Source organism: Dromiciops gliroides, chromosome 5 (assembly GCF_019393635.1).
Source record: "Dromiciops gliroides isolate mDroGli1 chromosome 5, mDroGli1.pri, whole genome shotgun sequence".
Taxonomy (NCBI): Eukaryota; Metazoa; Chordata; class Mammalia; order Microbiotheria; family Microbiotheriidae; genus Dromiciops; species Dromiciops gliroides.
In genome coordinates, this window is record NC_057865.1 from 184,646,448 (window position 1) to 184,661,147 (window position 14,700).

Sequence of the window (14,700 nt, forward strand, 5' to 3'; positions counted from 1 at the left end):
GTGACTTTCCTTATGTGGTTTGCAATTTTGGAGTGAAAAAAAGAACGGGAAAAGAAGATAGCTTAACATTCCTTCACCCAAAAGGAGCATAACATGACAGACACTCTTTGATCACATAATACACTGGTCTAAAATCAACAGAAATGTTCTGGAACAGACATGATTTTACTTAAAATGCTGATAAAACATGTACATATCATTGGCTTTGTTGAATATAATCCAGAATGGTCCATAGGCTCCATAAATGGATTCTATTAAATAGTTCAGATTCCAGAATGGAATCAAAAGGCCCTAAATGGATGACATCTACATGAAATCAGTTAATAATATGTCAACAGAAACATTGGAAAAATTGTTGAGTCATATGGATTGGCTAAAGGATACAGGAGTTTTTTATGTTAATTCAGGACCAGATCACTGTCAGAAGAAATTAATGAATAATTTTTAAAAAGATTGAATGTAGCAGGGCAGCTAGGTGGTGCAGTGGATAAAGCACTGGTCCTGGATTCAGGATGGCCTGAGTTCAAATCCATCCTCTGGACACTCAACATTTACTAGCTATGTGACCCTGGGCAAGTCACTTAACCTTCATTGCCCTTAAAAAAAAAAAAAAAAAAAAAGAAAAAAAAAAGATTGGATGCAGTGATCAACATAATTTACACAAGAAAATAACAACAAAAAAAATGTCATTTCAAATTGAAAAAAATGTAGCACCTACTGAATACATAAAATAATATGACATGAAAGGTAGAATCAGACATCATCAGAAGCTTTTTCTTTCATTGGTCAATGACAAATATTTGTAATACAAATATAGACCTTAAAATATCTCTGAGAATTCAATTTATAAACAATTCTATATTAATATATACAATTGTTTCAATATAACATTGATCCATTAAAAAAAAAACCTTTAAAAAAAGGGGTTAGCTAGGTGGTGCAGTGGATAAACCACTGGCCTTGGATTCAGGAGGACATGAGTTCAAATCCGGCCTCAGACACTTGACACTTACTAGCTGTGTGACCCTGGGCGAGTCACTTAACCCTCATTGCCCTGCAAAAAAAAAAAAAAAACAACCTTAAAGACAATATTTTTAAAGTCATGACCATATTGGATATTTGTAAGCTCAAAATTGTTTGTCATGAAAAGCTTTCAAAATGTATGTATCTCACAAAAGCAATTGAAAGTAGGTAGAGATAGCGAATATGGTACATGTTTTCTTTGACATAATTTCTTCTACTTGAATTGTTTCAAAGATGATTTCTCTAAGCCTATAGAAGGTAATCATATATTCCAAAGCACATATTCTTATTTAAATTTAAAAAGTAAGCATTTTATCTGTATTTACATAATTATGTAGAATACTAAGTATATGAGATTAATAGCAAAATATCAATTACTTCTCTTACCATTTCTAACTAACAAAACTTAAAAATAAAAACAAGGTAATAGTTATGGTGATTATTTTGATGATAATGATTATGATGACTTCTAGAATAGGACTTGTCCAATGACAATTTCTATCTGATCTACAATAAAGAATGAGGAAAAGATGAATAATAACAATTTAAACAATATGTTTAGGATTTCTAAGGGTAGAGCCAAGAAAGTGGAGTAGAAAATGCACTCAGCTGAGTTCTCCCAAAATTCCCCTCCAAAAAACTTAAAACAAATGCCTCAAACCAAATTTTGGAATGGCAGAGACAATAAAATATCAGAAGCTTTGTGAATTCTCAAGGCAGAGGTAGCAAGGAGACCAAGAAACTGGCCAGAAAAAATTACAGGAGACCCCATGAGATAACACTAGATGCAGGACCAGATACTATTTGGTGAGTCCACCAACTATTTTGTGACATAGTTCAAGAGCAGAGAAAAGCATTTTTAGTTAAGTGGGAGGGGAAGCCCTGGGGAAAAGAACTGATTTTAGTAATAAGGGATCAGGGACCCTGAGTAACACTATCACTTCATGTCCAAAGGAATCAAGGACCCTGAGGAAAAAAATAATTTCTTGCCCCACAGGAGGAAAATTTCTGAAGAGTAGTGCTAATTGCAATACTGAGGGATCTGAACCCCTTCCTGAGTAAAGACCAGATTGCAAATCTGAAGAGCTGTTACACATCTCTCCCCAGATCACATCACCTTGGAAGAACCCAAAATTTCCAAAACCTTAGAACTACCTCTGAAAAGAAAAGTGTGAAAGATCCTGAAGCTTGAAAGAATGCCCTTCCCACCCCCTATGTGGGGAATACAGATTAAATTTAATGTAAAGTTCAAAATCAAAAATTACCATGGAAAAATTAGGAAAAAACCCAGTCTATTAAAAGCTACTATGGTGGTAGGGAAAATAAAGATACAAATTCAGGAGATAATGAAAGCAAAACTGCTACATGCAAAAATTCAAAGACAAATTGTGTATTGGACACAAGCCCAACAAGAATTCCCAGAAACCTAAAATTATTTTCAAACTCAAATAAGAGTGTTTAAGGTCGGAAATGTTTGTTGAGGAACATGGCGCTGTTGTGGCGAGTCCTTAAGGCCCAACCTGGTGTAACTCAGTGGGTAACAGCAAGCAGCCAATTGACACCCTCACTTCTTTCCCAAAGACGGTGGCTCCAGACATCCTCTGGCATTTTCCAGTGGTCCCAGAAGAGCCTTTTCCAAGTGGATGGTGGATCAGAACAGATCACTGGAATAGGCCCATGTCTAAACAGGACATATCACACTTCAGTCCAGTTTCTAAAGTCTCAGGACTCCTCAAAACCCATTGAAGAGAAGGTTGGTGCCCTCACAAAGATAATAGAAGCCATGGGATTCACAGGACCATTGAAATACAGTAGATGGAAGATTAAGATTGCTGCCCTGCGCATGTACACTAGCTGTGTGGAGAAAACTGACTTCGAGGAATTCTTTCTAAGGTGCCAGATGCCTGATACATTCAACTCTTGGTTTCTTATTACTCTGCTTCATGTCTGGATGTGTCTTGTCCGGATGAAGCAGGAAGGTCGTTCAGGGAGCTACATGTGTCGCATCATAGTTCATTTTATGTGGGAGGACGTTGAGCAGCGTGGCAGAGTCTTGGGGGTAAATTCCTATATCCTGAAGAAGAACATGCTAATCATGACAAATAGTTTCTATGCAGGAATCTTGGGATATGATGAGGGCATCCTGTCAGATGATCATGGGCTGGCTGCTGCTATCTGGAGGACTTTTTTTAACCAGAAATGTGAAGACCCCAGACAATTGGAGCTACTGGTAGAGTATGTAAGGAAGCAGATGCAGTACCTGGATTCCATGAATGGGGAAGAACTTCTCTTAACTGGGGAGGTGTCTTGGCGCCCTCTCGTGGAGAAAAATCCCCAAAGCGTTCTGAAACCCAGTTTGCCAACATACAATGATGAAGGCCTCTGAGGGGTGGCCCCTCCAAGCTATGGAGCAGCTGCCCTTGAGGAGAAGCTAGGAACAAGGGTCCTTGGTGGGGAAGGTGATAGAAGCAGAAGGCACCCCCAGTCCCGGGCCTTCTCTACCCCTGGAACTCTGCAGTGCTACTGAGAGCAAATGGGTTGGGATGTATCTATCCCTCCACATGAAGCATAGCATTGAGTTGGGAATTAAAAGAAATAGAGAATTAAAAAAAAAAGAGTGTTTAAGGAAAAAAACAGATTACTAAATGAAAGCAAAAGAAGAAATTTGTGAATCCACAATTAACAGCTTGGTAAAGCACAAAAACACTGAAGAAAAATACCATAAATATCAGTCAAATGCATAAAATAGGTAAAAAAAAATCACTGATGAAAATAATTCCTTAAAAAACAGAATTATACAAATTGAAAACAGGTTGTTTGTTTTTTTTAAAAGCTTAGTGAATAAAATAATCCTTTTAAAATTAGTCTTAGGCAAATGGAACTAATGACTACATGAGATATCAGAAACAATAAAACAAAGTCCAAAGAAGAAAAAAAGAAGAAAATGTGAAGTACATAATAATAAAAAATAAGCTGAACTGGAAAATATATTGAGGAGAGATATTGCCAAATTATAGAGCTTCTCAATCAAAGAAAATACTTTAATTATACAGAAAGACTCAAACTCCAATGAGGCACAGTAAGGATAACACAAGATTTAGCAGCTACCATGGTAAATGAGCAGAGGGCTTGATATGTGATATTCCACAAGGCAAAAGAGCTATGATTATAAAAATAATATACTACTTGGAAAAAACAGTATAATTCTTCAAGGAAAAATGAAAATTAAATAGAGGATTGTCAAGAATTCCTGATGAGAAGATCGGAGCTGAATATTAAATATTCCTTTGAAATATAAGACTCAAGAGAAGCATAAACAGGAACATATGAAAGAGATACATGCAACATTTAAGATGTACAAGAAATCACTGAAGAAAATAATTCTTAACAAAGGAGAATTGACTAAATGGAAAAGGAGGTTTATTCCTTAAAAATTAAAGTTGGGCAAGCGGAAGCAAATGATACCATGAGACATCAAAAACAATAAAAATTTAAAAATAGAAGAAAATGTGAAATATTTTATTGGAAAAAACAACTGATCTGAAAAATAGATTGAGAGATATGTTGGGGGCAGCTAGGAACAGTGGATAAATAACTGGCCCTGGATTCAGGAGGACCTGATTTCAAATCTGGCCTCAGACACTTGACACTTACTAGCTGTATGACCTTGGGCAAGTCACTTAATCCTCATTGCCCCCCCCCCCAAATAGAGAGCAATATTTTAATAATTATTGGACTAAAAATTTTTTTAAAGAATTATTGGACTATATGAAAGACATGAATTTTTTTTTTAAAAAGAACTTAGACATCATCCTTCAACAAATTTCAAGTAAAACTGCCCTGATATCATAGTACCAGAGGGCAACAGAAAAATGGAAAGCATCTGCATCTTGAAAGAGATCCCTAAAATTAAAATTCCCAGGAATATTATAGACAGATTCCAGAGTGCCTTGTTCAAGGAGAAAATATTGCAAGCATCCCGAAGGAAATAACTCAAATATCATGGAGCCACACTCAGGATAACACAAAATATTGCAGGTTCTATATTAAAGGATTGGAGAGCTTGAAATATAATATTGTGGAGGAGAAAGGAAACCTTCAGTGGAAAAAATGGATATTTAATGAAATAGATTACTTTCAAGAATTCTGATGCAAATATCTGAATAGAAAATTTGACTTTCAAATACAATACTCAAGAGAATAATAAAAAACTAAACATGGAAGAACAAACATAAAAGATTCAATAAGGATAACCTCTTTAGATTCCTACATGGGAAGATGAGATTTATAACTCCTAAAACCTCTCTCACTAATAAAGCAGTTAGAAACATACATAGACAGAGGGCATGGGTGTGAGTTCAATATGATATTTTAAAAAATAAAAATAGGTGAGAAAAATGCACTGGGAGAAGTAGAAATAGAGAGGTATAATGGGGTAAATTAAAAGAGGTGAGAGATATATTTTATAATTTAGAGCAAGATTGTGGAGTTTGGGGGGAGAGGGGAGGTGCTTGAAACTTACTCTTATTGGAATTGGCTTAAAGATGGAATCATATACACACTTAGATGGCTATAGAAATTTATCTTATCCTACAAGAAAGTAGGAGGGGAAGAAGACAAGAGAATGGATAGTCGATAGAAGGGACGAGAGGGGAATCAGAAGCAAAACAAAATTAAGGATGAACAAGGTGAAAGAAAAGATTAGGATAAATGGCGGGAGTATGAGGGAAAGAAGATGAGGGGAAATACATCATAAACATAACTGGGAAAATTTATGGAATGTTACTCTGATAAAGACGTCTTTTCTCAAATATATAAAGAGTCAAATTTACAAAAGTCAGAGCTATTCCCCCAATGATAGTCAAATAATATGAACAGTTTCCAGATCAAGTAATCAAAGCTATCTAAAATCATTTGAAAACTGCACTAAATTACTATTGATTAGAAAAATGCAAAATAAAATAGCTCTAAGATACCACCCCCACCTATCAGATTGATATTACAGAAAAAGAAAATGACAAATGTTGGATGGGATGTGCAAAGTTGAAACTCTAATATACTCTTGGAGTTATAAACAGATTCAACCATTTTTTAGAGCAATTTGGAACTATGTCCAAAAGGCTATAAAATCCTGCATACTCTGTCTGACCCAGCAATACTACCAGTAGGTCTATATCACAAAGAGATTTTGAAAAAAAAAAAAAAAGGACAAGCACTTTTATGTACAAAAAATATTTGAGAAGCTTTTTTATGGTGGCAAATAATTGCAAATTGAAAGGATACCCATAAATTGGGGAATGGTTTACAAAGTTGTTATATATAATTATGAGTTAGACTATTCTGCTATAAGAATTGATCAACAAGATTATCTTGAAAAAACATAGAAAGACTTAAATGAACTGATTCAAAGTGAAATGAGCAACACCAAAAAACCCTTCGTAGACAGTAACAGAAAGATAATACAATGATCAGCTATGAATGAACTAGTTATTCTCAGCAATCAATGATGCTAGATAATTCTGAAGATCTTAAGATAAAAATGCTAACCATCTCCAAATAGACAAATAATGACCTCTAAATGCAGATTGAAATACACCTCTTAAAAATCTCTTTATTTTCCATATTTTTAGCCTATGGTTTCATTTTCTATTTTTGGTTTTGTTTTGGTTTTGTTTTGGTTTTTGTTGAGCAATGAGGGTTAAGTGACTTGCCCAGAGTCACACAGCTAGTAAGTGTCAAGTGTCTGAGGCCGCATTTGAACTCAGGTCCTCCTGAATCCAGGAATGGTGCTTTATCCACTACACCACCTATCTGCCCCCTAGCCTATGTTTTTGTTTACAACAATCCTAATATTGAAGTGTTTTGTCTTACTTCACATGTATAATTGCTACTGAATTACTTGCCTTTTTCAAGGAGGGATAAAGTGCAGAAAGAAATAGAGAATTTAGAACTCAGAAATTTAAATATTGAATCTTAAAATTTTTACATGTAATTGCTAAATATTTAATGAACAAATAAAATGTACTATTTAAAAACAATATATATGTAAGAAATATCAAACAAATGGTTATCATGCAGATTTCTTTACCAAAATGGAAAGAATTATAACAGCAATTCAGAATCAGATAATTGTAAATAAAAAATACAGAAAAAAAATTTCCTAAAGAAAATATTTATTCATGAGGATAGATTATTCAAAGTAATTTTAGAAACTATAGAATCACTGAATATTGGAAAAATACTAGGACCTTTTGAATACCTCTAAAGACACCATATGGTCACTTTAATTTTTTGTTGTAAATGTCCTACTTTTACATCAGCTAAAAGCCAATTAATCCCTAAAGTACAAATAGAGGCCTCAAAATATCTCTGTACATTCAAGAAATAATATTTAATGGTACTAGAGAATTATTGCAGGTAAAACTAATGCCTACAATCACCCAAGCATAACATTGATCCATAAAACTGAAATAACAATATTTAATGGATACTTCCATACCAAGTACTCCTAATTTGAGTACTATTTGAAGTGGGAAGTTTTCAAAGAATGGAGATCTAAAGGAAGAAATCAAAATTATTTGGGAACAATGCTTATCATTCTGTATGCTACTGAAATTATCCCTAAGATGTTTCTAATTTTTTTTGTAAATAATTTTTTTTCAATTACATTACATGTCAAAATACTTTTCAATATTCATTCTCTACAAGATTTTCAATTTCATTTTTTTCTCTTTCCCTCCCTTTCCTTTTATCCCCTTACCCCAAGAAAGTGAGCAATCTGATATAGGTTATACATGTGTAAACATGTAAACATATTTCCATATTACTCATGTTGTGAAGGAAGAAATGGAACTAAAGGGGGAAACTACAAAAACGTGAAAATAGTATACTTCATTCTATATTCATATGCCATTGTTCTTTCCCTGGAAGTGGGTAATATTTTCTGTCATACGTCTTTTGGAATTATTGCCAAGGAAAGCTATCAAAAATCATAGTTGTTCCATCATACACAGTTTCTGTTACTATGTACAATATTCTCCTTGTTCTGCTTGCTTCACTCTGTATCAGTTCATGTAAGACTTCCCAGATGTTTTCTGGAATTTGCTCATCATTTCTGATAGCACAATGGTATTCCATTACATTCATATACCACAACTTGTTCAGATATTCCCTAATTGATGGAATTCCTAAATTGAGGGCATTCTTTTGGGGGGAGAGGCAATAGAGGTTAAGTGATTTGCCCAGGGTCACACAGCTAGTAAGTGTCAAGTGTCTGAGTCTGGATTTGAACTCAGGTACTTCTGAATCCAGGACCAGTGCTTTATCCACTGTGCCACCTAGCTGCCCCTGGGCATTCTTTCAATATTCAATTTTTTACCTCCACAAAAAGAGCTGCTATAAATATTTTTATTATTTTTGATGTCTTTGGGATAGAGATCTAGTAGTGATATTGCTGGGTAAATGGTTCAAACTAGCCCTTTGGGCATAGTTCGAAATTGAACTCCAGAATGATTATATCAGTTCAATTTCCACCAACAATGCATTAGTGTTCCAATTTTCCCATATCTCCAAAATTTATCATTTTCCTTTTCTGTCATTCTGCTAATCAGATGGGTATGAAGTAGTAACAGTATTTTTTAAATTTGTGTTACTCTAAATCAAAAGTGATTTAGAGGGGCAGCTAGGTGGTGCAGTGGATGAAGCACTGGCCCTGGATTCAGGAGTACCTGAGTTCAAATCCGGCCTCAGACACTTAACACTTACTAGCTGTGTGACCCTGGGCAAGTCACTTAACCCCAATTGTCTCACTAAAATAAAAGTGATTTAGAGTATTTTTTCATATGATTATTTAGATTTAATTCCTCCATCTGAAAACTGCCGGTTCATATTTTTGACCATTTATCAATTGGGAAATGACTTGTCTTCTTAGACATTTGACTCAGTTCTCAATATATTTGAGAAATGAGGCCATTATCAGAAACACTTGATATAAAAATAATTTCCATCTTTCTGCTTTCCTTATAATCTTGCTTGCATGGGTTTTATTTCTGCAAAAAACTTTTGATTTAATGAAAACAAAATTATCCATTTTGTATCTCATAATGTTCTCTATCTCTTATTTGGTAATAAATTATTCCCTTTTCCATAGACCTGACAGGTAAACTCTTTTTTGCTCTTCTAATTTGCTTACATTATCCCATTTATGTCTAAATCATGTACCCATTTTGATCTTATTTTGGAACAAGGTATGAAATGTTGTTCTATTCCTAGTTTCTGCCAAAGTATTTAGTAGTTTTTCCAGCAGTTTTTGTCAAATAGTGAGTTCATACCCGAGAAGCTGAAGTCTTTGTGTTTAACAATTAGTAAAGTACTATAGAATTTATTACTATGTCTTGTGTACTTAATCTATTCCACTGAACCCCCATTGCATTTCTTAGCCACAACCAAATGGTTTTGATGATTGCTGTTTAATAATATGGTTTTAGATCTGGTATTGCTATGCCATCTTCCTTTGCATTTTTTAATTCCCTTGATTTTTTTATCTTTTGTCCTTCCAGATGAATTTTGTATTATTTTTTCTAGATCTACAAAATATTTATGGTAATTTGATTGGTATAGCATTGAATAAGCAAATTAATTTTGGAAGAATTGTAATATTCATTATATTAGCTCTGCCTACCCATGAGCAATTAACATTTTCCAATTGTTTAGATCTGACTTTGTTTTAAAAATGTTTTGTAATTGTGTTCTTATACTTCCTGGGTTTGTCTTGACAAGTAGACTCCCAAATAATTTATTTTGTCTAGTTCTTCTGAATGAAATTTCTCTATCTCTGGCTGCTGAACTTTATTGGTAATTTATAAAAATGCTGATGATTTATGTGGGTTTATTTTATATCCTGCAAATGTACTAAAGTTGTTAGTTATTTCACCTACTTTTTTGGTTGATTCTATAGGCTTTTCTAAGTATATCATCATATTATCTTCAAAGAATGATAGATTTGTTTCCTTCTTGGCTATTCTAATTCCTAAGATTTTTTTGTCTTCTCATTGCTAAAGCTAACATTTCTGGTACAACTTTGATTAATAGTGGTGATAATGTACATCCCTGTTTCACACCTGATGTTACTGTGAAGGCTTCTATATTATCCCCATTACATAGCATGCTTGTTGATGGTTTTAAAAAGATACTACTTATTTTCAAGAAAGCTTCATTTATTGCTATGCTCTCTAGTGCTTTTAATACAAATGGGTACTGTATTTTGTCAAAAGATTTTACTGTTTCTATTGAAATAACCATGATTTCTATTGACTTTGATGTTGCTATGGTCAGTTATGCTAATAGTTTTCCTATAATTAAACAAGATCTGCTTTCCTGGTATAAAGCCCACCTGGTCACTGTGTATTATCCTGGTGATAAATTGCTATAATCTCTTTCCCAATATTTTATTTAAAATTTTTGCATCAGAGGTGGAGCCAAAATAGCAGAGGAAAGGCAGTGATTTGCCTGAACTCTTCCCAAGACCCCTCCAAATATCTTCAAATTAGGCCATAAAACAATTCCTGGAGCAGCAGAACCCACAAAAAGACAGCCAAAAACAACTTAGAAGTTTGTCTGGAGAGGTCTGTTGTACTGAGGTGAGAGCAGAGCTCAGTCCAGTGTAAGTCACACCCACACAGACCCAGTCTCAGCACAGCACCATCCCCAACCCCAAATCCAACCCCAGAAAACCAGTAACAGGTCTTGGGAACCTCTGAAGTAACAGCAGCAGCAACTGCTTCTGGGACTCAGCCCACAGATGGTATCATTCAATTTGACAATTATTAGAATACACAGGATTTACTATCTTGCCAGCTATTTTATTTGATACCTTAAATCATTATTGTTACTTCTATGCATGGTTATATGCATTAAGTATAGATCTAGAAAGTTAAAAAAAAAGCAGAGATTATTAAAATTGTCCTGTGAACTATAATTTCTAGCACATCAATACTAAGTCCTCTTCTTAGCTACTTCCAGTATGCCTACTTCCATTTTGTATATATAACACTGGTTGACTCCTCTATATAAACTATTCTATTACATTCATTAGAACTAACTTCCTTCACCTTTAAACTCTAGTTAATTCATGATTTGGTTCATAATTTTCCAAAGGAACTATGTACCACATTCTCTTGTGATTTCAAGGCCTTCCAAGAGACAGCAAGGGGCTCAAAGATATAGCCAAACAAATGAAAAATTTCATCAAGTAAATATTAAACAAAACTATTATATGAATAATTACACAAATATATATTTTTAAATAAAACAACATTTTAAATCAAAATCAGCAAAAGAAGATTAAATAAACATGTTTACTCCAACTGGCAGTGAAGGAAGTTAGTTGATTATTTAATATCAGTAAATTAATTTAAAGTTGAGTTGGCAAATATCAAATCTCAGTGTGATACATAGATTTCTGGATGACACAGATGAGTATTATTTTCACATTGCCTTTTGCAATTTTAGAAGAAATGTGTGAAGTGAAAACTTAAAAATCTATATAATTCACAGAGAAAAAATAAAAAATATATATAGGTACCTCCTGTAGTTATCTGTAGCTCTTAAAAGGTACTATCACTAGCCCCTTATCAGGTGATAAAGCTCCCCTGGCCATTCCCCTGGTAGTACTTAAAGAGGTAGTTTTACAAAATTTCCTGTTCATATTTGTATTACAGATTGAATGGTTGCTTAATAAGGATATCTCAAATCTGAAAAGCTACCTGTATTCTTGCTGACCTCTAGTTTCACCTAATTATTTGTGCAAATATCAATAGCATATGCTGCTTTGTTGGCCTTGTTCTTTGATGCCATTTTGGGATGGTGATTCTCTAGTCTCTTTTTTATAGGTACTCAGTGTATTTCCTAACCGTCAGAACTTTACATTGATTGACCCAGAAACTTAACAAAACCTTCCTTTTTTTCTGCCAAATTGTCTTTCCACAAATGTTTTCTGGGTTAATGAAGTTATTTAAATTATGTACAGAAGGGTAGCCAAACATTCTTCTAGGGTTACACTGATATTGAATGGAGAGACAGGATTCCCTGATTTTCTTGCACCAGATACTGTTCAAGGTTGTCAGGAGGAAACCACTTTAAAAACTTGAGAAATGAGATTTGTGTTTTTTACTACTTTTATTGATGTATCAATGGCTGTGGGATAGAAAAGTGTGAAGAAGGGTTCGGAGATGACAAATTTCATTATATTCTTGGCTAGCTGCTTGTCCATCTTGGTGAAAATTTCAAGTATTTCATCTTTCCTTTTGCATTCTGCTTAAACTTTGTGCAAAAAGAAGTAGCCTCTGTGAAAAGGTAAGTTCATGTACACCAAAATCTTCTTCTGTCTGAAGTTTCAAATTATGCCCAGGTGAAATGAATATTCTATGACCTATTCAGCATAAAGTTGGGATGAAAGACCAAATAGTTATTAAGGTCATTTCACTTGAGGTTTCCATTGGAACTTCATATAAATTCAAGGCAAACAAAAATCTTTTGTTTTGACTATTCCTTTCCCTAGCCCAGAGGCAATGTAAGTGAGATGAGAAGATATGTCCCCTTCTCCCTAGATTTTTGAAAACTTAAATATCTAATGATGGAAAGGGATGCACTTTGAAACATGAAAGGTCAAGGTAGGCTACTGTAGACACTGTATATATAACTCCTTATAGGAATATTTTAGGAATGAGATTATTCTGAAATTTCAATCTTATTTTTGAAGAATAATATTAAAAAGGGAGGGAATTAATTGTTTTTATATTCTTCAGCAATATTTTAATTCTCACGAACTAGCAGTACCTTAATTCAAAGTCCTAAGTTTAAAATCCTTGAAATAGGAGATTTTCAATAAAACAACTTCCAAAATTGAAGAATTCTTCCTTTGGGTATAAGGTTGAATAATGGAAATTGTAGGGACAAATGACATGAAGTAATTTGCCTGTTTCTGATAAGTGAGAGTATTTATGCCCTCTACGGAGAGAGAGAGACCCATTCAAAACAAAACTTCATTAACTTTATTTACCATGATTAATAACAGGCAAAAGGAATGTCTCCTTTTATCTTAGACAATAAGGTACTAACACTGACCATCACATTATACCCAGGCTTTTCTGTCTTTCTATGTTTCCTTTATTTTATATGTTCACAGTCATCACTTATATCATACCTTTGGTTCTGCTTTCTATGCTTGTCAAACCTTGATACTAAACTTCCATATTTCTCTGATTTCTTCATATCCAATATTCCTTAGAGGATAGTAATATTCATATAGTATACTTTCTTCAGCTACTCTCCAATTGTTAGGTCTATAGTTTGTTTCCAAATTTTTGTTATCGCAAAAAAGTCATAATGAACATTTTCTGTGTATATTACCTCTCTTGCTGTCAATAACTTCCTTAGAATAAAATCCCAGGAGTGGGATTTTCTGGCCAAAAGAAATAAAGGATTTAATAGCTTCCCTCACATAATTCCAACTCATTTTCTAGAACATTTGAACCACACAGACTTCCTCTAAAGCTGGTTATTAGGAAGGAGTGATAGGACAGCTAGGTGGCACAGTGGATAAAGCACTGGCCCTGGATTTAGGAGGACCTGTGTTCAAATCTGGCCTCAGACACTTGACACTTAATAGCTGTGTGACCCTGGGCAAATCGTTTAACCCTCATTGCCCCCCTCCCCCTAAAAAAGGAAAGAGTGAAAACTATTTATCCTTTGTTTTGCTTGGAGCAATAAGAGGGAATAACGTAAGATTAAAAGAGGTAAAGAACCTGGATTGTAAGAGTATGAGATGGATATTATCTTGGGGATTGGGAAGGGGGATAGAAACACATATCAAGGGCAAGGAAGGGGAGAGGGGAGAGATGATTGAGTCGGTGATGAGACCATTATCTCCCTATCCTAATTTCCTTGCTCCCACTCACAATAGGAGAAGGAATCATAAAAAAGAAAAGGTGGCAGTCCCCCCAGGACCTGATTGACCATAGCTTCTCTGATGAAACTTCTTGGTAATCTATGGGCATAAAAAGTCCTTGCCACATGGAGTCTAGGTCTCTCTGATTTGTTAAGTGTCTAAGACCACTTGAATCACCATAACCTGATGAACTCTTTCCAATTCAGGAACCATATCCAGAGAAGCTCAGTGCCAAATTTATGTGCCATCATCCTTGTTTTATGTCCTTACTGTGTTAGGGAAAAATAAGCCTCCTTGCATTTAATGTGAAATGAATAACAAGTGCCTCTTTTTATCCCAACATCAAACTTCAAACCCAGAGGGTGCTGGCTTTATAGCCAGGGTTTCATGATGAGTTCTTATTGAGAATTACCTTCTGGGACCATGGATACCTCAAGAAATAATCTTTCCCAAGGAAGAAAATACTTCTTGGGAATGTTGCCTACTATAGGTAAGGGAATATATAGCTCTAAGAGGTGAAGCTCGCAGGAGGAATAGAGGATGGAGGAAGATGCAATCCAAGGTAGCATATGTTGTTTTTAAGGTAAGGCCGTGGAATAACACCAGATCTCAGGGATGAAGATTATACCAAAAAACAAAACAAAAAATATGTTAAAAAACCAATATCGGGGCAGCTAGGTGGTGCAGTGGATAAAGCACCGCCCCTGGATTCAGGAGTACCTGAGTTCAAA

At 34.6% G+C, this 14,700-nt stretch overlaps 1 protein-coding gene across 2 annotated transcripts; it reads left to right on the plus strand.

Moving 5' to 3' along the window:
* Positions 1-2,494: 2,494 nt before the first annotated feature.
* On the plus strand, positions 2,495-3,638 carry LOC122728445 (ubiquinol-cytochrome-c reductase complex assembly factor 1-like). 2 transcript variants are annotated; one of them, XM_043967086.1, is made up of 2 exons: positions 2,495-3,082; positions 3,161-3,638. In XM_043967086.1, exons 1-2 carry the CDS (start codon positions 2,510-2,512, stop codon positions 3,407-3,409), a joined length of 822 nt encoding a protein of 273 aa, XP_043823021.1. In that variant the 5' UTR covers positions 2,495-2,509; the 3' UTR covers positions 3,410-3,638. The 2 variants fall into 2 exon arrangements, with proteins under 2 accessions (XP_043823021.1, XP_043823020.1); XM_043967085.1 differs by having other exon boundaries at positions 2,495-3,638.
* Positions 3,639-14,700: the final 11,062 nt, after the last annotated feature.

What these genes read in the sequence shown, in the direction of transcription:
- LOC122728445 (XM_043967085.1), top strand. Translation starts at nt 2,510, where the DNA reads ATGGCGCTGTTGTGGCGAGTCCTTAAGGCCCAACCTGGTGTAACTCAG.